General features: G+C 43.8%; 1 protein-coding gene across 1 annotated transcript in view; it reads left to right on the top strand.

Moving 5' to 3' along the window:
* Positions 1 to 1,166: 1,166 nt before the first annotated feature.
* The window catches only part of LOC116893115 (deleted in malignant brain tumors 1 protein-like), a 125,592-nt gene continuing 104,275 nt past the window's right edge, over positions 1,167 to 22,483 (top strand). Inside the window, exons 1-3 of the mRNA XM_032895053.1 lie at positions 1,167 to 1,230; positions 8,454 to 8,552; positions 15,424 to 15,456. Of these exons, the coding sequence (XP_032750944.1) occupies positions 1,167 to 1,230; positions 8,454 to 8,552; positions 15,424 to 15,456 (196 nt within the window). The remainder of the gene's footprint in view (positions 1,231 to 8,453; positions 8,553 to 15,423; positions 15,457 to 22,483) is intronic.

Raw genomic sequence — 22,483 nt, 5'->3', positions numbered from 1 at the left:
CTTAGAGATTCTGGAAAAAGTTGTTACTGGTTCAGGTAGAGAGAAGGTATCTATGAAGGAAGCAGCAATTAAAATCTGACAGATATTCAAGTAGAAGGTGTTGTGCTAAGTAAGCATGTTATCAGTAAGACTTCAACAATATGAAGAGAATTCCTCCCTTGATAAAGCTTATAGGCCTGTCCGGGATGGTTAGGGTTTGTCAACTGGGCACAAGCTACAGTCACCTGGGAAGACAGAACCTTAACTGAAATAAACTGTATCCATCAGATTGTCCTGTAGGGCAACCTATGGGACATTATCTTGATTGATAATTGATGTGTGAGAGCCTAGCTCACTCTGTGAGGTGCTACCCCACCGGGGAAGGTGATCCTGAGTTGTATAAGAAATCGAAGTTAGCATGCATCATTCCTTTATGACCTCTGCTTCAGCTCCTGCCTCCAAGTTCCTGCTCTGCTTGAGTTCCTGCTCTGACTTCCCCCACTAATAGACGATAAGCTTTCAGGTAAGATAAACTCTGTCTACCCCCAGTTACTTTGGATCATGGTATTTTTTGAAGTAATAGGAAGCAAACCAGAACAGGCCAATGGAGGAAATCGGACTGGAATGAAAGCAGTGATATCCAAGACAGAATGTGTTGGGTGTTGTAAAATGCATACTCTTCATGAGCACTATGGGAGTTAGAAGGTTGATTGGGTAAGTGTAAGTAGCTAGAGACTAATGGGGAATTTCAAGAGGAGAGAGGTGGGTAAGATGTGGGCGTTGAAGCATAAGCAGGACTCTAGAGGCCTCTTACATTGGGATTGGCCATATGCTACATGGAAAATGATACCTTAGGTAGGATCTAGGCTCCTGGTAGCTTCTCTTCGATGATGGCCTAGAGGGTTCTATCTGCCTTGCCAGGTGCCAGCACAATGTTTACCATGTCTCTTCTCTGACACCAACTTCCAGTTGATCTAATGGAATGTATCTAGTAGGTCAAATCACTCTTGCTTCCCCAGAACAAACATGCAAGATGCCAAGGCAAATGTGTTTCTGTGCCCTGCTTCAGATGCCTGCCAATTCGAGCTGGAGAAGAGCATCGAGTTGCCAGGCCACTCCCACTAGGATCCTACAAAGACTATAAAGCTGGAACCTGAGGTTAGCCAGTAGCTGGAAACCCTCCCAACATGAGCTGCCACGCCCGCCTACTTTGGCTGCTGTTCTTCCACGCTGCGATTCTACCTGAAGCAGGTACACAGCTAATGCCTTGTGACAGGTTGGAGAGAGAAAGTGTGGTTTTGTCTCTTGTCCTCTGATGCACCAGCTTAAAATTAAGTCAACACAAAGGGAGCAATTACTCTGTTTCACATTATCTGACGTCTGTTGACTGCTACTGAGATCAGCGACACATCACTTTGATCTGGTTCGTGAACGTTGACTCAAAGGTTTTATGAAAGATTTGGTTTTCTGTGAACAAAGCATCAGTCAATCTATTGTTTTCATGGACTGTGGCTCTGTTGGTAGGGTTCTGGAGGGAAATAAAGAAGGGCTATTGGCCAAGATGAGCCAACAAGGGACTGCGATGTGTTCTCTGGTTCCTGTGCTCAAGTTTTGGCGTTTAGCACTCACCCAGGGTATTGGATTATAGTTAGTATTTCTTTTCTAGTGTTGAATGGATCTAGAAAATGTCAATAAAACATCCTGACTTAAAGTATTTGATATGACACAAAATTACCTAGACTTGACTTGTAAAGATTTCTACTCTGAAAAATCTGTACTTTATAAACCAGATCGAGTCCTTTGGTATTCTTGGTTTTAATGTGCATTCTCTCCTGGTCTGCTTAGGGAAGTCTTAATTTCATTCGAGACTAATTTGAAACATTTACATAATCATGATTATTTTTATCATTGTTCAGTGGCTTTGGGGGGAAAACGTTAAAGTCTTTTATTGCTTAATTTTCTTACTTGAGTATAGCTGAGAAAGTAAACAAATGAGTATTTGAAAATATTCATAATTTCATAATGAATTCATAAATTTAAGACAAATAACTTAATTATAGATAATTGTATGCATATATTCATGCAATATTCCCAGTGTTTAAAAAGCAGTTAAGATGTACTGGAGCATCAGGAACAATGTAATGATTCTTGGGCACTTTATGCTTTCTTTTGAATCTACATGTCCTATGCTACTTGAGCCTGGGAATACAGGTTAGAGACACAACAATCTAGGGGTGGTTCTCAACCTATGGGTCTTGACCCTTGACCCTTTGGTGGTCAAACAAGTCTTTCTCAGGGATCACCTAAGGCCATCAAAACCACAGATGTTTACACCATGATTCATAACTAGCAAAATTATAGCAATGAAAATAATTTCATAGTTGGGGTCACCACATCATGAGGAACTCTATTAAAGGGCCGCAGCATGAGGAAGGTTAAGAACCACCGCTCTAGAGCCTTCAAGACCTATGAGCACTTTCTAGTCCTTGGAACTTGAAACAAGTTTTGATGCTGCTGTGCCCTCTCTTACAAAGGAGCGTGACATGAGCTTATCAAGTAGATTAATGAAGTGTTAGCAAAAGGCTTTGAAGGGTCCCTCAGCCACAGATGTGCTCAGTCAGTCTGATTGCTGCTATGGATGCTGCGAACTACAAATTGTACATCTTAAATGAAGAGGTACAATTATTGAATCTCAGATTCCCTTAGCCATAGCGTCTCCATTTTCCAAGTTCCCCTAAGAAGTTGGGACAGTCGCTCCTTTCAATATTTCAGTAGCTCTTCCCTTTCTTTTTTCTTTTCATTGTATATATGTGCCTCTGTGTGGGTGCCTGCAGTCCCCCAGAAGCTAGAAGAGAAGTACGATTCCCCCAGGAGTTAGAATTACAGGGAGCTGTGAGCAGCTCAGCGCATGTGCTGGGAGCTGAATACCCGTCTTCAGCAGGAGTGTACTCTTAACCTCTGAGTTACCTGCCCAGCTCCTCAGTAGTAATTCTCAAGTAATAGATTCAACTTTCCAAATAGAACAAAAAGGGAACTTGTCTTTCTTTCCCCATGGATAGAAAGCTGTGTAAGTAAACACTGGGGACCTATGAGCTCTACCAATGCTATGTGAAATGTAGGAGTTCCCTGGCACATCAGAACATTTGGAATGTTCTGTGAGGATTCAGAGCTCTAGCCAATCATTCTAGCTCCACTGTGGCAAAAGCTGATGTTGAGGTTGATCGCACGAAAAGTAACAGTGCCAGCTTTAGGGATGTCAACCAAAGCCTGGGTGATCATGACTCCTGGCCTAGTCCAGGAGGTGTCCCAGTGAGATCTACTCCTAGGCACAGATCGGGCTGCTTTTGGAAAAGCTCCTGGAGTGTGACCAGGCCTGTTTGGAATCAAGTGTAGAAAGGATTTAGCATGGATACAGTGGTGGGAAATAGAAAGATCTCAGTCTAGGACAAGTGTAACAATTTCTTAGAGCTTCAGGGTGGGGCTTGGAGTGGCTCTCTTAAGAATGTATTCTGGAAGCTCCCTTATATAACATGGAACAGTAGAATGGGTTCCCCAGAGAACTGTGGTCCTGGTCCTAACTTCCCCTGAACCCCACCTCTTATCTTACTGAAACTCAAGTCTATACTCTGGTCACTGCTCTCCTCTCTGCCTGACCTCTGACCTCCTGCTCAGAGTGCTAGAGTGAACATGTTCTCATGTCCAGCAGAACACATTGTGCTGTGGCCCCATGGTGCAGCAAAGCTCCCGGCACCACTGAGGCTCACTTAGTTCTTGGATAAAAGGAATGAAAATCAATGAGCAAGAACGTCATTCCCTGGGTCCCTCTGCCCACAAGCTCCTCTAGAACCAAAATTAAGAGGATTATATTTTTTCTTTCACCCTTGTTCTGAAATACAAGGATATCTAAACAGCTCAGCAAATCTGGTAGACACTTCATGCAAGTCTCAGTTATCAATAGGGCTGTTTTCCCCAGCTCTGGTGCCTCCTTTATCTCGGTACACTTACAACCTTTCTGCCCCTGCCCATGCTCTTGCCACACCTCTCCCCTGAAATGTTTATGTCATTCTACAGCTTTCAGCAGGGGGAGGGGTTCTGGGGGGTTTGAACTTCCAGGAGCCAAGGATTAGTGACAGGATATGGTGCAATAGGCTTTGCCAGGCTCCTGGTAATTGCACAAGAGCCTAACAGACAATGGGACCAGTGTGACCTTCTAAGAACAACCACCCAGGGAGGTAGTGCAGCTCCCTGAAGGTCACTTACCAAAAGGAAGGATTTGTGGGACTTGTAGACGACTGGAGCCTTGGCTATTACTGGGGAAGTTCACTGGGCAACTTGATGACCTCCTAAGAAGCCTGTTGGAGATACAGTGTAGGCCAGTCCTAACACAGGGGGAAATCTCTGCTATAGGGCTCAGGTGATATCTAATAACATCCCTAGCTATTGAGTGGATGGAAGCTAGTGGTCTGCTAAGACTATTTTCCAGGAGTCATCTGATATTCAAAAAGGGTGTTGGGTCAAATGCATAAGGTTGGTGATAAATGGCTGTTGAGGGGGATTAAAAATAGCCGAAAATGATTTTGATTTTGAATTTCAATCATCTGACTCTTCAGCTATGAAGTTCTAGCCAGTTTTGTCTACTCGTCAACACAAGTGCCCTTAGTTTTCTGGAAGCTTTGTTTCACAACTGTCCTACTTAAATAGGGAAACAGTCTCTACCAATCCCATTGTGATTAACTGACACTTCTTCCACCTGTGCTGCTGAAGGATGTTGGCCCTGCTGTCCCATGGACCTCTGGTCAAATGCTAAGCAAATGTCACACTGCCCTGATGAATGCAACGAGAATCTGAGATACAGATGCTCACAGTTATATTATTGCCCAAGACCCATACATACACTCACAATACAGTTAGGATCACTGTTGCTGTGATGAAACACCATGACCAAAAGCAACTTGGGGAGGAAAGGATTTCACCTTAGAGTTCCACATCACAGTTTACCATTGAAGGAAGTCAGGGCATGAACTCAAACAGGGCAGGAACCCGGAGGCAGGAGGCCATGCAGAAATCATGGAGGTGTGCTACTCACTGGTTTGCTCCTCAGGCCTTGCTCAGTCTGCTTTCTTATAGAATGCAAAACCTTTTTTTCCTGAGCACATGGCACCAGTCTAGTTAGTGTCTGTGAGCTCAGCCATTGGTTCTTCCTGTGGCCTGTCTCGTCTCAGACTGGCTCCTCTAACTACCTCCCCCGCAATGGTTCAGTCTGTTTCCTGACATGTGGCAATCATTTCTAATCATATAACCCATCCAGGTCTCCAGACTTTCCTGTGTTGAACACCCAAGCACAGGCTCGGTCCTGTGGCTGCACTCTGAGTATCTGTTGTCTTCTCCTCTTAGTTGGCCAATCGAATCACTTTCACTGGACAACTCATTCCCACACCTCCTTCTCCTCTCCCTTTGCCACCATGGCTTCAGGATGTTTCTCCTCCCTGCCTCTAGCCTCCCCCACCTTGATATTCAACCTGTTCCTCCAACACATCTGGCTTCACACTCAACACGGTTTCCAACCTGCCTCCACTTACCTTACAGTTCTACTCAACATTCCACTGATCACGCTCATACTTTCAGCAAGCAGACTGTCCATCCCACTTCACAGCCCTAGGAAATTTAAAGAATATGATTAAATATTACCAGGGACAAAGTGGTCCTCTTTCCCCATTCTCATGCATACAAACATCCTAACTGAGATCCCAGGTTTGGTAGTAAACAAGGGAAAAATAAGGTCCATTTTACAGGCATGAATAGCTGCATTGGAAGCTGCCTCCTTTGTTTGGAAGCTTCCTGGGCATTTCTTCCATGTCCCATAGACCACTGGGTCACTGATTATCCCAGGAAACCAATGATGTCTGCATAGCTAGTATCCCCGGGAGCTCGGCGTTCAGCTTTCTTGTCTCAGGGAGCGTGTCAAAAAGCACCTGTTTCACTTGGGTTAAATTCTACCACCTCAATCAGTGTGCCAACTTGCATCTAGAACCACACCACTGACTTAGAGTTGGCTTTGTCTGAATGGCCATGTTTAGATGTGCAAACTTCAATAGTTCAAGAGAAGGGCTAAAGGTGGACAAGATGAGGCTTCTTTCTGAGAAGAAGACCAATCTACCAAGCTGGGAAGGAGCTATGGTCTAATTACAGAGGGGTCTTGAATTCAGGCTAAGAACTTTGATCTTTATCTGGTAGATAATCAGGACCTAGTATAGTTATCAAAATGATGCTAATGTCGTTTTTTGGGGAGGGGAGATGAGTAGGCAGGTGACATGGATTAGAATGGAAGAGAAATTAAATTAGAGAAAGTGAAAGAATGACAACACACACATATGTACACACATGCATGCATACACACATGCACACACATGTATGCACATGCACAAACACACTCCTCCTTACTCTGGATGACCAAGTTTTTATACAACATCAGTAGAGATCTTTTCTTCTTTTCTTTCTTCCTCTGTCCTTCCCTCCCTCCTTTTCTTCCTTCCCATGACCACCTACAATCCAGTTCCCCTTGCTGGGCCTAATCAGCACATACTAGATGGTTTCTAATGAGATGATGAGTATATAACTCTTTCAAAATGTTGAATCTGGGTTTGGTGGCACACTCTTTCAATCCCAGCCATTAGGAGGCAGATCACTGTGATTTCAAGGCCAGTCTTGAAATCATAGACAGGTCAGCCAGGGCTACATAGTGAGACCTTGTCTCAAAAGAGAGTTAAGGCTTAATACATACACAAAGATTTAATAGTATTAATGAAAATTAATTGGTGCCAGGCATGATGGTGTATACCTGTAGTTTTATCCCGCAGGAGGCTGAGGCAGGAGGATATTGAGTCAGAGGCTGTTCTGGAGATACATAGTAAGACACTGTCTCAGTGGGGGTGGGAAAGACTGGGTAAGAGGAAAATAGAAGACGTGACCTGATGTAGCAGGAGGTGGGGACTGGGAGAAGAGGAGTCCAAGACAAGCCATGGGTCGTGGACAAGACGAAGAGGGTGCTAGGGAGACCAGGTGCTGCCGAGGCTGAATGTCCTCCAGAACCAAACAGGGGCCTCCTGACAGCCACGGGTCTGGGGTTGTCAGCAGTGGGTGGGTCTTCAGATGCCTCCCGACAGCTGCGGGTATGGGAAAGCAACTCTGTGTCCTAAGTTTCTAATCTGTGAAATGGAAATGATAGTAGAGCGTCTCCCTAAGTCAGCTAAGACTAGGGAATAGACAGTGCTTAGATTCACAGGGGCGTACCATGAGCATTGAATAAAGGCCAGAAGTCCCAACTCTGGACTCCCAGGAGCCTTCGAGAGCTCTGCAGTCTCTTCTTGCTGCCTAACTCTGCTCAGTGGGCTGTAAGCTACCTCATCTGATTACTCATCTGTGACGAGGACAGAATGACTGGGTCACTTGATAAGTTCCAGGGCATTACCAATGTCAGAGCACAGTGGGCACACCTAACAGACAGCTGGCAATTAACTGGACTATTGGAAAAGTACTCTGACCCAGCAGCACCATGGGACTGCGATCTTAGTTGTCTACTGAGCAGGAAGTTACCTATCAATGGCTAAAACAGAGATAGGGACTGAGTGATAGATTCACCAGGGGAGTGGCTGTGGGGGACCGTCTTGGCTCACAAGTAATGATGTTAGAGAAAAGTTATTCCTTTTGTCCAGGAAGAGCCACAAAGTAGTTTAAAACAAAACAAAGCAACAAAACAACTCTGAAATATTTATTCTGAGTAGAAGCCAATTACCTTATTAACCAAAATCTGCCTTAAAAAGGACAGAATTTTAATCCCAGTGCTTGAGAGGCAGAGGCAGGCAGATTTTTATGAATTTAAGTCAATCTTGTCTGCATAAGGCCAGCCCTGGCTACATAGAGTCACATCACCATACAGAAGAAAGAAAGAAACTAAAAAACAATTTAGAATTAGGAAGAATGACCATAAAGATCTTCCCAAATGAAAAGGGATAATGAAAATTCTCTAAGAATAGATTTTTTAAAGAAAGAAAAACATGTTTTAAAAAGACAGTCCAAGAAATGTTAGGAACATAGAATCAACCAAGAGCATAGTAGAATTTCTGTATAAACTGTCACTTCCTTAAAGAAAATACAACATCAACTACAGACAATTAGAGAATCACAACAAAGCGACCCATTGTCAAAATAACTGGAATGAACACAGAAATGACAGAAAGGAGAATTTTAAAACCAAGCATACTCCGAAGCAGAAACTTAAGGAAAATGGATTCCAGAGCACCTGGTCCTTCCCGTTGGCACCCCTGCTTTGGGAAGTGCAAATTTAGATTCCTATGCCTTGCTCTGCTATGCCTGGGGATTGGTGGGTTTGGAGCAAGACCCAGGAGTTTTTCATGAGGCCTGGGTTAGCTGTGTTCAGGGTCCCTGCAGGCTCTGACATGGCCGGTGTGTCTCAGCTTGTTACAGGAGGGACATCAGAGGGTCCGGAGCAAGGCTGGGGAAGGAACGGCCTAAGAGAAGCCCCATCCAAGGCATTTCTGAGGAACCTCAAGAAGGTAAGTCCTAGGCAGACAATATACATGGCCTGCAGGAAAGGGAGGAGGGGGAAGAGACATTGATGTAGAAAGATACCAAAGCCCCTTTCCCGTTGGGGATAGACACTCCACACTCAGTAGGATGAGTCTCTCATCCCCAGACATAAACAAACCCCAGTATTCATTGTGTCTAACATGACAGAGACACTGTCAGAGCCCTCTCTGCCTTCTTGGTTCTTACCCATTATTCATGAAGAGTGTTCTTAAATGACAACCACTCAAGAACTTGTAGAACATGCAAAGTCTTGGGCTTTACCCTTAGACATGGGTGTACCCTAGAAACCTCCATATTTAACAAGCTTTCTCAGAGATGGGAACAGGGCCTATCCAAGGCCATACTTTGAAACCCTGCTCTCTGATGACTGGAAAGAGGAGAGCTACCAAGAAAGCATCCTCCCCTTTCCCTCCTCTGTCACAGCTTTCCCTTCAGCAGTTTTGGGAATGTGTAACAGTCCTCGTCTAACTTTTGGTTCACAAAATGGAGCTAATAAAAATTGTTCCCGGGTATCCCCCTGTGCCAGGCACTGTACCTGCGTTTGGCTCACTATCACCCTTTACGGTGCGCACTGTTTTCTTTTGCAGATGAGGAAAACAGAATCTAAGTGGCCCCACATACAGATTGCATAGCTAGTGTTTGGCCCAGCCTAGCCCCATCTTTGGTTGTTTTCAATCCACTGTCCTAGCAAAGCGTGTGCCCCTGAAAACACTGGGTGAGCCAATAGGCTGCTGCCCAGCAAAGTGCTGTCAGGTCAAACTGGAAGTGCCAGGTGTCAGCAGAGGGCAGCCCTGTCAGGTGCAGAATGCACTCTACACATGCACTCTCCAAGCGGTTGCCTTTCCCCAGCAACACGGGGCACAGTGAAAATGACTCAGGAATCCAAATCCTTACGCTGAAATATTAAGCAACCAGTTTAGATGGTTTCTGTCTTCTCAGATGATGTCCTTGCTGCAGTTGGGACACAATGAAAAGAACAAAGCAAAGCCCTGTGGCTTTCCCATCGCAGAAGGATCTAAACTTGTTTAAGGCTAGTTCTATCCCAAATGAAGACTTTAGCCAGACCTATGGGGTCCCTCTCTGGTCCTCATTAGCTAATTCTCTGACAGCAGGAAGCTGCTGCTGCCTTCACCCTTCCCTCCCTGGTATAATGGGACAGTAGTATCCTATATGGTATCTGGGAGCCTTAGAAAGATGTCCACGTAAAGTAGCACTTCTCAACTGGTGGGTCATGATCTCCACAGGGGTCATATATCATATATCCTGCATATCAAATATCTGCATTACAATTTATTCCAGTAGAAAAATTACAGTTGTGAGGTAGCAACGAAATGATTTTATGATTTGGGGTCACCACAAAACAAGGAACTGTATTAAAGGGTCACAGCGTTAGGAGGATGGAGAACCACTGTAAAGGGTTTGACCAAGTGCTGGGAACACGGGTAGGACTTCTGGGAAGATGGTGGGGAAGTGACTCTGTTCACCAACACTCAGGTGGGGGTGGGGAACCTTTCTTCCAAAGACTGGCTTCCTGTGCAGCTCGTGGAAGGTTCTAGCAGGTGTTCTGGCCGAGTGGAGGTGTATTTTGAAGGTGTGTGGGGCACGGTGTGCGACGATCTGTGGGACAAGAAGGAAGCACAGGTCGTGTGCCAGCAGCTGGGCTGCGGGGAAGCCGTGTCCACCCTGGGAGAGGCCTACTTTGGCCAGGGCTCTGGCCCCATTCTTCTGGATGACGTGCAGTGTTCTGGGACGGAGTTCTCCCTGGGGCAGTGCTCCCACGCTGGCTGGTTCATCCACAACTGTGGGCATGAGGAAGACATTGGTGTCATCTGCTCCGGTAAATTATTTTCCATTTTCCCCAAAAGTTGATTTTTTACATCACCAATCATTATCCCCTTTCCCTGACCCAAAGAAAGCTTTTGTAACACACTGTTGTGTGGGATCAAAAGCCCTGTCTGCTCATGGTCCTGGGCACCTTCGGAACGACGCTTGTGTGGAACCTCTCCCTCATGGGGTTTGGGAAGCAGCTGGATGTGGGTCCCTAATTCTACTCCAGTCCAACTGGATCCACTTAGGTGGCCGACAGTAACATGAGTAAGAGGACAGACTAGAAATGAAAACATTCAGACCCACTTCAGGGTTATGGGTTTTTTGTGGGTCCCAGTGTGAGAGAGACACCAGAGCGCCAAAGGAGACCTTCAAATTGTGGTCCCTGAGGGATTACAGGATAGGCAACCCTGGGTAACCTTCTACTGGTCCTCTTCCCACACTCATCTCTGCGCTTGCTGGGGCCTTGCATATCTTTTAACTTTTGTCTAATTAAATGGGAATGATCATTGTGACGGTAATCATTGCGACCCACTCCCCTGCCTTATGTCCTGAGAGCCAGGCTGCCAATAATATGATCTCCAAAATTCTGCTTTTGGGGAAATAAGGCTCTTGGAGACAGAGTAGATCTGCCCCCACAGAACCAACTGTGCATGATAGAGCAAGACGCAGTTGGGTAAAAGAGAGAAGAAAGGCCCTATCCTTGTTCACCAGCCGCTAACCGGTGAGCCACAGACCCCTTCCCAGTTCTCCTCTGCTCATATCTCACAAGATTCAACCTTCCTGGAAGCAGGAGTTTGGGCTCCATCAACTGGCCAGGAGTTAAGCACTCCCTTAACAAGCATTTTCTGTGGAAGGCTTGGTCCATTTAGCAGTGAACATGTCTCTGGCCCTGTAGGATGGACCGATGGCCTTCTGCTCCTTAGAGAAGCGGCATGCCATTCTTGGTGATTGTAGAGATCATGAGCCCTACCCTGATCAGGGTCTTCCCCCTGAAGGGAGTTTAGAGAAGTCCTGGTCTGCGAAACTGCCATTCCCAAGGCTTCTCTCTAGCCTTCGGGAGGAAGATAGCCTTAGTTTCTCTGATTATCCTTATTCGGAGGCTTGCTTTAAGGTTGAACCATGCTACTGCTACATGCTTTTGAAAGCACTTCCTGTGAGCCCTGGGAGCTACTATGGGGGGAAGAATTCACATTGGGCAGCCTGGGTGGGCAGAAGGAGGTCTATGCTGCTCTCTGAGGCTGCTCATACTTGAACCAGATACCTTTGGGGTGGGGAGGGGTAGTGAGAACAATCTAGTTAGCAAATTAGCATAAGCATAAACCTTGCTTTGGGGGACTTTAAAGCCCTTCTCAAGTGCATCTTTCTGTGGCTGTTCTCGGCTGGAGGTGATTTTGTGCCTTAGGAAGCATTTGGGAATTTTGTTTGTCACACTGGAGAATGCCCCTGGAGTGTGTGGTAGCATCCAGGGATATAGTTAAGCCTCCCACAATGCACAGGATGGCTCTCTCTTTCAAAGAATGTTCTTTACAAGGTAGCAATCGTGCAGAAGGTTTAGAATCAAGCATATGAAGGTGGAGACAAGACTTCAGTAAGTAGTTATAAATTAATAATGCAGTCAGAGTTGATTAATAGTTACTTGCAAAGTGATCAAAATTGTCTACAACTCCTTATCCAAGTGTGAGCCTGGGCCAGCATTTCCCAACAGTTTTATTTGATTGTCTTTCCTATTGATTAAACTTGATTAAGTTTGTCCTGCAATTTTTTTGTAAATATGCTATTTTGATGGATTTGCTGAATTAGAATTTGAATCATAGCATGCCTTGCATTCTAAGGCCAGGGGTAACAAGTCTCTGACTGGTTTTGCCTGAGAGACGGCCTCAAAGCCTACATCCCATCTGCTCCCATGACTGTCTGCATTCTCCACTTCCTACTCCATCCTTACCACTAGGAGGGTTTGTTTTATTTTTCTTGTTTTAAAAATTAAGAAACCAAAATTAAAGGACAAATCAAGGTCAAGATGAATACCTTCTTGACCAAGGTCAGCCAGCATATATGTGGACCTGAGGCATCCATACCTAAAGCCCCATGTCATCACCAAATCTGACCACAGTTTGGAGAAGATGCCATGAGCCTTAGGAAAATCTGTAAGCATTCACAGTTGTCTGTGTTGCTCTGCTAGGTGTCTCATCCATGCCATCTGCTTGGCCTCCCCAAAACACACACACACACACACACACACACACACACACACACACACACACACACACACACACACCCCGCACACCACACACACCACACTCTGCAACCTGACAAGATCCCCAAGTACAGGGAGAACCCCAGCTGTGCTGTTCTGGTTTCTCAAAAGACTTCACCATCAGAACCCACTTCGCCCATTCCAACTCTGTAAGTGCCCACATCTCCTGATACAGGCAGACAGACCAAGGATGCTAACTGGGAAAATGAGCGGTTGGCTTGTCAGTGAGAGAACAAATGCCAGTTAGCTCATCAGTAGCCTTACTTCCCAAACGGCACAGCCAAGGGCTGCCTGCCCTAAGCAGACACTCTGAAATCCCATTCTCTCTACAAATCTAAAAGATACCAAAGTTCATACTAAAGTATGAAACCGTACTTGAAATAACCAGCACCCAGTAGCATAAACCCCTTAAGAAACTGCACGTGGTTGGCCCGTGGCCATTCCAGCTCCAATCTCAAGCTGAGAAGCTTGGCAAACCAACCCTCATTGAAAGACATGAGCACGATTCACACTAACATGTGAACAAAGACAGACTAGCTATCCTTCCCAGATAGCCTGGGCCTTTCTGAACTAGCCCTGTGTAATCAATTCTAAGCTGAGCATCCCACTGGACACATAGTACAAGGGCAACAGCAAGGCAAGACATTGCAGATTTTTCCCTCTCCCATAGACTCACCTTGCATTATACCTTCTCTTCCTCATAGAATCTGAAAACATTCTCATAGAAAATGAAACTTCAAGAGATTTTGGTAAGAGCAAAGACCTTGGCACATCTTTAATAGGGCACCCACAAGCTCCCCCAGTCATTTGATTGCATTCACTACCATGACCCATGTGGGAGGCAGGGGAGGGCAGAAGATGAACAATGGATTTCATCAGAAATACCTGGCAAAAGGAAGAAAATGAAAAGGTGAATTCCTTGGCTTTAACCATGTAGGTACTATGTCATCCCAAACTGCTTTGTTCTGTTGCCCAAACATATTTCAGAGAATTTTAGAGGAGAAATGCATCTGGGTTGGCAGATTATAAATCACAGATGCAAATGAATTCATATTGACTAAGGAGAGTTTAAACTTGAGACAAAAGGGCAGAGAGAGGAGTCCCAGGACAGCATGCTTAACAACTGAGTCTCTTGATGTGCTCCTTTGCGACCCCACAGGAGTGCTCTTTTAGAAGCCTCCGACTCTGCTGCCTTCTGGAACATTTGTGCACATAATTTCACTTGTATGACTCTGAGAAGCCCGAACTTGTCAATTTTCACTTTTCCCCAACCAGATCCTACTGAACACACTGTCTTCGCCTTCACACAGCCATGCTGCCAGCTAATGTCCACTCTGTGGGATGCCACACACATAGTGCACTTGGGTGGGCTCTTTGCGTGGAAATGACTTCTCTTTATTTACCTTGCTCTTAGATGCTGACCTCTTAACACCATTTCCTGGTGGTGAGTTAAGGTTTCCTAGCTCCTTGTGTGATGTGATTTGGTGGGTATCATATTTCTAACTAGTGGGTGGATCTTACTGCACAGAATGACTTCACCAGAGAATCCCTGCCTTTTCACCCCACTTTGTATTGATTGGCTTACTGAGTTGAAGGAAGTTCTACCCTCTTCCCAGGTGTTCTTGGTCCAAATAACTCCTTCCTACTCCTCTCTTGAGTCCTTTGTCGTTTAGAAGAGACATCCCTGTCTCTACCACCCATTACCCACTCTCAACTCATTACCAATAGTCGCCTTTGTTTCTTGGGCACTTGGCATGCTCGCAGATCTCCATTTAACTCTACATTAAAATGACTCACTTTAGAGCAATGGAGGTATGGCCAGTGAGACCTGCCTTAAGGGTTGAATGTGAAAAAGCTCTTCCTGTCAATCCTCACTCAGCCAGGATGAGGCAGAATTCATCTTTGCTGCTAGACTCTGACCTCTGTGACAAGAAAGATCAGGTCTATCCTGCTAATGACAGGAACCCCTGTGCTATCCTATCTACTCAGATGTATGAGTGCTGTATTTAGGCTAGATCCTAGGAGAGCCAAGTAGAGTAGCTCCTATCCAGCAATACTTTTGTACCTTTAAGACTGGCCACAGTTGCAGCTCACGAATGGGTCAGGACGATGCTCCGGGCGCGTAGAAGTTTACTACCATGGCCAGTGAGGCAGGGTTTGCGATGACCAGTGGGACCTACGTGAAGCCGACGTGGTGTGCCGACAGCTCAACTGCGGGGATGCTCTTGAAGCCCCAGTCCAGGCACGATTTGGTGATGGTCCAGGGGAGTTTCTGCTGGATGAGATGGACTGCACTGGGACAGAGAGTTTTTTAGGGCAGTGTCCTCATGCTGGCTGGCACCTACATAACTGTGGTTCTGGAGAAGATGCTAGTGTCATCTGTGAAGGTAAGGGCCACCTCTCCCATCAACAGTGCATATCTTGTGATCAAGACTGCACCTACAACACTGCCTCTGGCACCTTGGTCTCCACAGCTGCAATCAGAAATTGACCCTGCTGCTTCGGTACGCCAGATGGGAAGAGACTCGGGCAATTTAAGCACTCAGGGCCTGAGCTCAAGATTTTTGAACACTGGAGGTTGAAATGGATTTTATATAGAAAACATAGTGGCAGACATGGGCAGATCCATCATAAGGGTTTCAAGACATCTCATAAAGAGACATCCTCTCAATATTTCGGGAACAAATCCGATCGGATTGCCATTAGTTCTTTATTCCAACAGCCACTGACATCTCAACCCCTTCTCCCTACAGGAAATGGTGAAGAGCTGGTGGCAAGGCCTCAAGGTAGGAGGCATTTTCATGGGAAGCTCTTCTAATCACCCTCATTTGACACCAACTCCTTAACACTTGCTCAGCTGAATTTGGAGAATGTGTGGTATACTCCATACTTAGTCACCCCTCTGTCAGGACTCAGGTAGTGGAGGGTTTAGGTCCCATTTCTGTCACTTCATTAGTGGCAGTGACCATAATAGGCCATTTATGTCCTTTGTAAAGAGGAGGCAAAACAACTGCCTCCTGGTACTCCATCTGGGTTGAAGGTCACAGACTTGGGACAATGACAAGTACAAACACTGAAGTGTGTGACAGTTCTGGAAGACAGCTTTACCTCAGAGTCACGTCTTGTTTGAGTTTCAAGTTCAGAGGCCAGAACCCCTTTTGGAACACACAAGTTTCACTAGACAGATGGTGTCATGGTATTAACTAAACAGCTGGGGACAATATGCCAAACCAGCCTCAGGCAATCACGAACTCTGTCTGTTTCCACATAAAATTCCTCTTGAAAAAAAAATCAAGTTCTGGAGCTGGGTGATGGTTCAGTTGGTAAAAATTCCTCCTGCACAAGGATGAAGACCTAGCATGACTTATTTAATTTCCACAAGAAACCTACCTATGAGCTAGGTGCTTTTTAAAAATATTTTTTATTTTTAAATTTTATTTCTCTTGGATAGTTTATGTATTTACATTTCAAATGTTATCCCCTTTCCCCCGTACCCATCCCCTCCCCCTGCTTCTGTGAGGATGCTCCCACTCCCACCTCAATGCCCTGGTATTCCCCTACACTGGGGAAATGAGCCTTCACAGGACCAAGGACTTTTCCTCCTATTCTTTTCTCCATCTTTATTAAATTGTGTATTTCTTATTTACATTTCAATTGTTATTCCCTTTCCCGGTTTGCTGGACAATGCCATCCTCTGCTACACATGTGGCTGGAGTCATGGGTCCCTCCATGTGTACTCATTGGTTTGTGGTTTAGCCCCTGGGGGCACTGGTGGGGTCTGGTTGGTTGGTACTGTTGTTCTTACTATGCTGTTGCAAACCCCTTCAGCTCCTTCAGTCTTTAACTCCTCCATTGGGGTTCCTTTGTTTAGTCCATTGGGTAGCTGCAAGCCTTCTCATCTGTATCACTAGGGCACTGGCAGAGCCTCTCAGGGGACACCCATATCTGGCTCCTGTCAGCAAGCACATTTGGCATCAACAATAGTGACTGGGTTTGGTAGCTGCATATGGGATGAATCCCCCAGGTGGAGCAGTCTCTAGGTGACCTTTTCTTCAGTCCCTGCTCAACTCTTTGTCCCTATATTCCCTCCCGTGACTATTTTGATCTCCATTCTAAGAAAGAATGAAGCATCTACATTTTGGTCTTCCTTCTTCTTGAGCTTCATATAATCTGTGATTTTTTTCATAGGCATTCCAAGGTTTGGGGCTAATATTCACTGATCAGTGAGTGCATACCATGTGTGTTCTTTTGTGTCTAGGTTACCTCACTCAGGATGATATTTTCTAGTTCAATCCATTTGCCTAAGAATTTCATGTAGTCATTGTTTTTAATAGCTGAGTAGTACTCCATTGTACAAATGCACCACATTTTCTGTATCCATTCCTCTGTTGAAGAACATCTGGGTTCTTTCCAGCTTCTGATTATTATAAATAAGGCTGCTATGAACATAGTAGAGCATGTATCCTTGTTATATGTTGGAACATCTTTTGGGTGTATTCTCAGGAGTGGTATAGTTGGATTCTCAGGTAGTACTATGTCCAATTTTCTGCGGAACCACCAGACTGATTTCTAGAGTGGTTGTACCAGCTTGCAATCCCACCAACAATGGAGGAGTGTTCCTCTTTCTCCGCATCCTTGCCAGCATCTACTGTCACCTGAGTTTTTGATCTTAGCCATTCTGACTGGTGTGAGGTGGTATCTCAGGGTTGTTTTGATTTGCATTTCCCTGATGACTAAAGATGTTGAACATTTCAGCCATTTGGTATTCCTCAGTTGAGAATTCTTTGTTTAGCTCTGTATCCCATTTTTAATAGGATTATTTGATTCTCTGGAGACTAACTTCTTGAATTCTTTGTATATGTTAGATATTAGCTCTCTATTGGATGTAGGATTAGCAAAGACCTTTTCCCAATCTGTTGCTTGCCATTTTGTCCTATTGACAGTGTCCTTTGCCTTGCAGAAGTTTTGCAATTATATGAGGTCACATTTATCAATTCTTGATCTTAGAGCATAAGCCATTGTTCAGGAAATTTTCCTCTGTGCCTGTGTTCAAGGCTCTTCCCCACTTTCTCTTCTACTAGTTTTAGTGTATCTGCTTTTTTGTGGAGGTCTTTGATCCACTTGGACTTGAGCTTTGTACAAGGAGATAAAAATGGGTAAATTTGCATTCTTCCACATGCTGACCTCCAGTTGAACCAGCATCATTTGTTAAAAATGCTGTCTTTTTTCCATTGGATGGTTTTAGCTCTTTTGTCAAAGATCAAGTGACCATATGTGTGTGGGTTCATTTCTGGGTCTTCCACTGATCTACCTGCCTGTCTCTGTACCAATACCATTCAGTTTTTATCATGATTGCTTTGTAATACAGCTGGAGGTTAGGGATGATGATCCCCCCAGATGTTCTTTTATTGTTGAGAATAGTTTTATCTATCCTAGGTTTTTGCTTTTCCAAATGAATTTGTAAGTTGTTCTTTCTAATTCTATGAATAACCGAGTTGGAATTTTGATGGGGATTGCATTAAATTTGTAGATTGCTTTTGGCAAGATGGCCATTTTTACAATATCAATCCTGCCCATCCATGAGCATGGGAGATTGTTCTGTCTTCTGAGATCCTCTTCAATTTCTTTCTTCAGAAACTTGAAGTTTTTGTCATACAGATCTTTCACTTGCTTGGTTAGAGTCACACAAAGGTATTTTGTGTTATTTGTGACTATTGTGAAGGGTTTCATTTCCTTAATTTCTTTCTCAGCCTGTTTATCCTTTGAGTAGAGGAAGGCTATTGATTTGTTTGAGTTAATTTTATACCCCGACACTTTGCTGAAGTTGTTTATCTGGCTTAGTAGTTTTTTAGTGAAACTTTTGGGGTCACTTAAGAATACTATCATATCATGTGCAAATAGTGATATTTTGACTTCTTCTTTTCCAATTTGCATCCCTTTGACCTTCTTTTGTTGTCTGATTGCTCTGGCTAGAACTTCAAGAACTATATTGAATAAGTAGGGAGAGAGTGGGCAGCCTTGTCTAGTCCCTGATTTTAGTGGGATTATTTCAAGTTTCTCTCCATTTAGTTTGATGTTGGCTACTGGTTTGCTGTATATTGCTTTTACTATGTTTTGGTATGGGTCTTAAATTCCTGGTCTTTCCAAGACTTTTATGATGGTATGTTGAATTTTGTCAAATGTTTTCTCAGCATCTAATGAAATGATCATGTGATTTTTTTCCTTGAGTTTATTTATATAGTGGAGTATGTTAACAGATTTCTGTATATTGAACCACCTTGCATCACTGGGATGAGGCCTACTTGACCATGGCGAATGATCGTTTTGATGTCTTCTTGGATTCAGTTTGCAAGAATTTTATTGAGTATTTTTGCATCAGTATTCTTGAGTGAAATGGTCTGAAGTTCTTTTTTGTAGGGTCTTTGTGTGGTGTAGGTATAAGTGTAATTGTTGCTTCAAAGAACAAATTGGGTAGTGTTCCTTCTGTTTCTATTTTGTGGAATAGTTTGGACAGTATTGGTATTAGGTCTTCTTTGAAGGTCTGATAGAATTCTTCACGAAACCCATGTGGTCCTTGGATTTTTTTGGTTGGGAGACTTTGAATGACTACTTCTATTTCTTTAGGGGTTACGGAACTGTTTAGATGGTTTATCTGATCCTGATTTAACTTTGGTACCTGGTATCTCTCTAGAAAATTGTCCATTTCATTCAGATTCTCCAGTTTTGTTGAAGGCTTTTGTAGTAGGATCTGATAATTTTTTGAATTTCCTCAGTTTCTGTTGTTATGTCTCCCTTTTCATTTCTGATTTTGTTAATTTGGATATTGTCTCTCTGCCCTCTGGTTTGTCTGGCTAAGGGTTTATCTGTGTTGTTGATTTTCTCAAAGAACCAGTTCCTGGTTTTGTTGATTCTTTGTATAGTTCTTTTTGTTTCTACTTGGTTGATTTCAGCTCTGAGTTTGATTATTTTTGGCTATCTATTCCTCTCGGGTGAATTTGCTTCTTTTTGTTCTAGAGTTTTGAGGTATGCTGTCAAGCTGTTAGTGTATTCTCTCTCCAACTTCTTTTTGCAGGCACTAGAGCTATGAGTTTTCCTCTTAGCTTTCATTGTATCCCATAAGTTTGGGTATCTTGTGCCTTAATTTTCATTAAATTCTAAACAGTCTTTAGTTTCTTTCTTTATTTCTTCCTTGACCAAGTTGTCATTGAGTAGAGCATTGTTCTGCTTTCATGTGTATGTGGACTTTCTGTTGTTTTTATTGTTATTGAAGAGCAGCCTTACTCCAGAGTGATCTGATAGGATGCATGAAATTATTTCAATTTTATCTCTTGAGGTCTGTTTTGTGATCAATTATATTGTCGATTTTTGAGAAGATACCATGAGGTGCTGAGAAGAAGGTATATTCTTTTGTTTTAGGATGAAACCATTCTATAGATGTTTGTTAAATCCATTTTGGTTCATAACTTCTGTTAGTTTCACAGTGTCTCTCTTTAGTTTATGTTTTCATGATCTGTTCATTGATGACAGTGGTATGTTGAAGTCTCCTACTATTATTGTGTGTTGTGCAATGTATGTTTTGAGCTTTAGTAAAGTTTCTTTTATGAATGTTGGTGCCCTTGCATTTAGAGCATATATGTTTGGGATGAGAGTTCATCTTGGTAGATTTTTCCTTTGATGAATATGATGTGTCCTTCCTCATCTTCTTTGTTAACTTTTGGTTGAAAGTCAATTTTATTTGATATTATAGTGGCTGCTCCTGTTTGTTTCTTGGGACCATTTGCTCAGAAAATTTTTTCCTAGCCTCTTAGGTAGTGTCTGTTTTGTCACTAAGGTGTGTTTCCTGTATGCAGCAAAATTCTGGGTCCTGTTTATGTATCCAGTCTGTTAGTCTATATATCTTTTGATTGGGGAATTGATTTCATTGATGTTAAGAGATATTAAGGGATAGTGATTGTTTCCTGTTGTTTTGTTGTTAGAGGTAGAATTATGTTTGTGTGACTATCTTCTTTTGGATTTATTGTAAATAGATTAGTTTCTTGCTTTTTCTATGCTGTAGTTTCCCTCTGTGCATTGGAGTTTTCCATCTATTATCCTTTATAGGTCTGAATTTGTGGAAATATATTGTGTAAATTTGGTTTTGTCATGGAATATCTTGGTTTCTCCCTCTATGTTCATTGAGAGTTTTGCTGGATATTGTAGCCTGGGCTGGCATTTGTGTTCTCTTAGGGTCTGTATGACATCTGTCCAGGATCTTCTAGCTTTCATATTCTCTATTGGGAAGTCTGGTGTAATTCTGATAGGTCTGCCTTTTTATGTTACTTGACCTTTCCCCTTACTACTTTTAATATTCTTTCTTTGTTTTGTATATTTTGTGTTTTGACTATTATGTGACAGAAGGAATTCCTTTTCTGGTCCAGTCTGTTTTGAGTTCTATATGCTCCTTGTATGTTCGTGGGCATCTCTTTCTCTAGGTTTGGTCTTCTCACTCTGTCCTGGATTTCCTGGATATTTTGGGTTAGGAGAGTTTTGCTTTTTTGCATTTTCTTTGACTGTTGTGTCAATGTTTTCTATGATATCTTCTGCCCCTAAGATTATCTCTTCTATCTCTTGTATTCTGTTGGTGATGCTTGCATCTAGGACTCCTGATCTCTTTCCTAGGTTTTCTATCTCCAGGCTTGTCTCCCTTTGTGATTTCTTTATTGTTTCTATTTTCATTTTTAGATCCTGAATGTATTTTTTTTTCAGTTCCTTCACCTGTTTGGTTGTGTTTTCCTGTAATTATTTAAGGGATTTTGGGGTTTCTTCTTTAAGGGTTTCTACCTGTTTACCTGTGTTCTCCTGTATTTCTTTAATGGAGTTATTTATGTCCTTCTTAAAGTCCTCTATCACCATCATGAGATGTGGTTTTAAATCCAAATATTGCTTTTCTGGTGTGTTGGGATATCCAGTATTTGCTGTGGTGGGAGAACTGAGTTCTGATGATGCCAAGTAGTCTTGGTTTCTGTTGCTTAGGTTCTTGTGCTTGCCTCTCAACATCTGATTATCTCTGATGTTAGTTGGTCTTTCTGTCTCTGATGGGAGCTTGTCCCTCCTGTAGGCCTGTGAGCCTGTGATCTTAGGAGTGAGAGCGCGCCTGGGAGACCAGCTCTCTTAGGGAAAGTTTTGGGTCTGAGAGCTGTGGGACAGCCCCAGCTCTGGGTGCAGATGGAGGCTAAAGGGTCCTGTCCTAGGCCATCCTGTGCCTCCTGAGCCCTGTGCACTCCTAGATGGTCTCTCTTTGGATAGTCAGTGGAGAAAAAGTTGGGTCCCACCTGTGGGCTGTGCACTTAGGAGGGAGAGCACTCCTGGCAGACTAGCTCTCTGCCTGGCAGGTTTTGTGTCCAGGGGCTGTGGGATAGCCCCAGCTCTGGGTGCAGATGGAGACCAGAAGGGTCCCATCCAACCCTATCTGCTTCCAGAAGGTCTCTCCTTGGACAGTCAATGGAGAGAAAGTGGAGTCCCACCTGAGGGCTTAGGAGTGAGAGAGCCTTTGGCAGACCAGCTCTCTGCAAGCAAGATTTGTGTCCCAGGACTGTGGGCCATCCCCAACTCTGGGTGCAGATGGAGACTGCAAGTTAGGTACTTTTTAAATACCCATTTTATTGATAATAAAACAGAATCAGAAAATTAATCCAATTTCCCTGAATGACATCACTAGCTAGTCAGGGGAGCTGGGGAAGTCAGTTGGATGGTGTGTGTAGCTCGGCTTTGGTGGAGAGCTGATGCTGCAGGTACTCAGTCTCCCTGCTCAGTGTCCCTAAGCAGAAGAATTGG

This window comes from Rattus rattus, chromosome 2, assembly GCF_011064425.1.
Source record: "Rattus rattus isolate New Zealand chromosome 2, Rrattus_CSIRO_v1, whole genome shotgun sequence".
In the NCBI taxonomy this organism is placed as follows: Eukaryota; Metazoa; Chordata; class Mammalia; order Rodentia; family Muridae; genus Rattus; species Rattus rattus.
The sequence above is the reverse complement of the archived record's forward strand: the minus strand, read 5'-3'. Positions and strand labels throughout refer to the sequence as shown.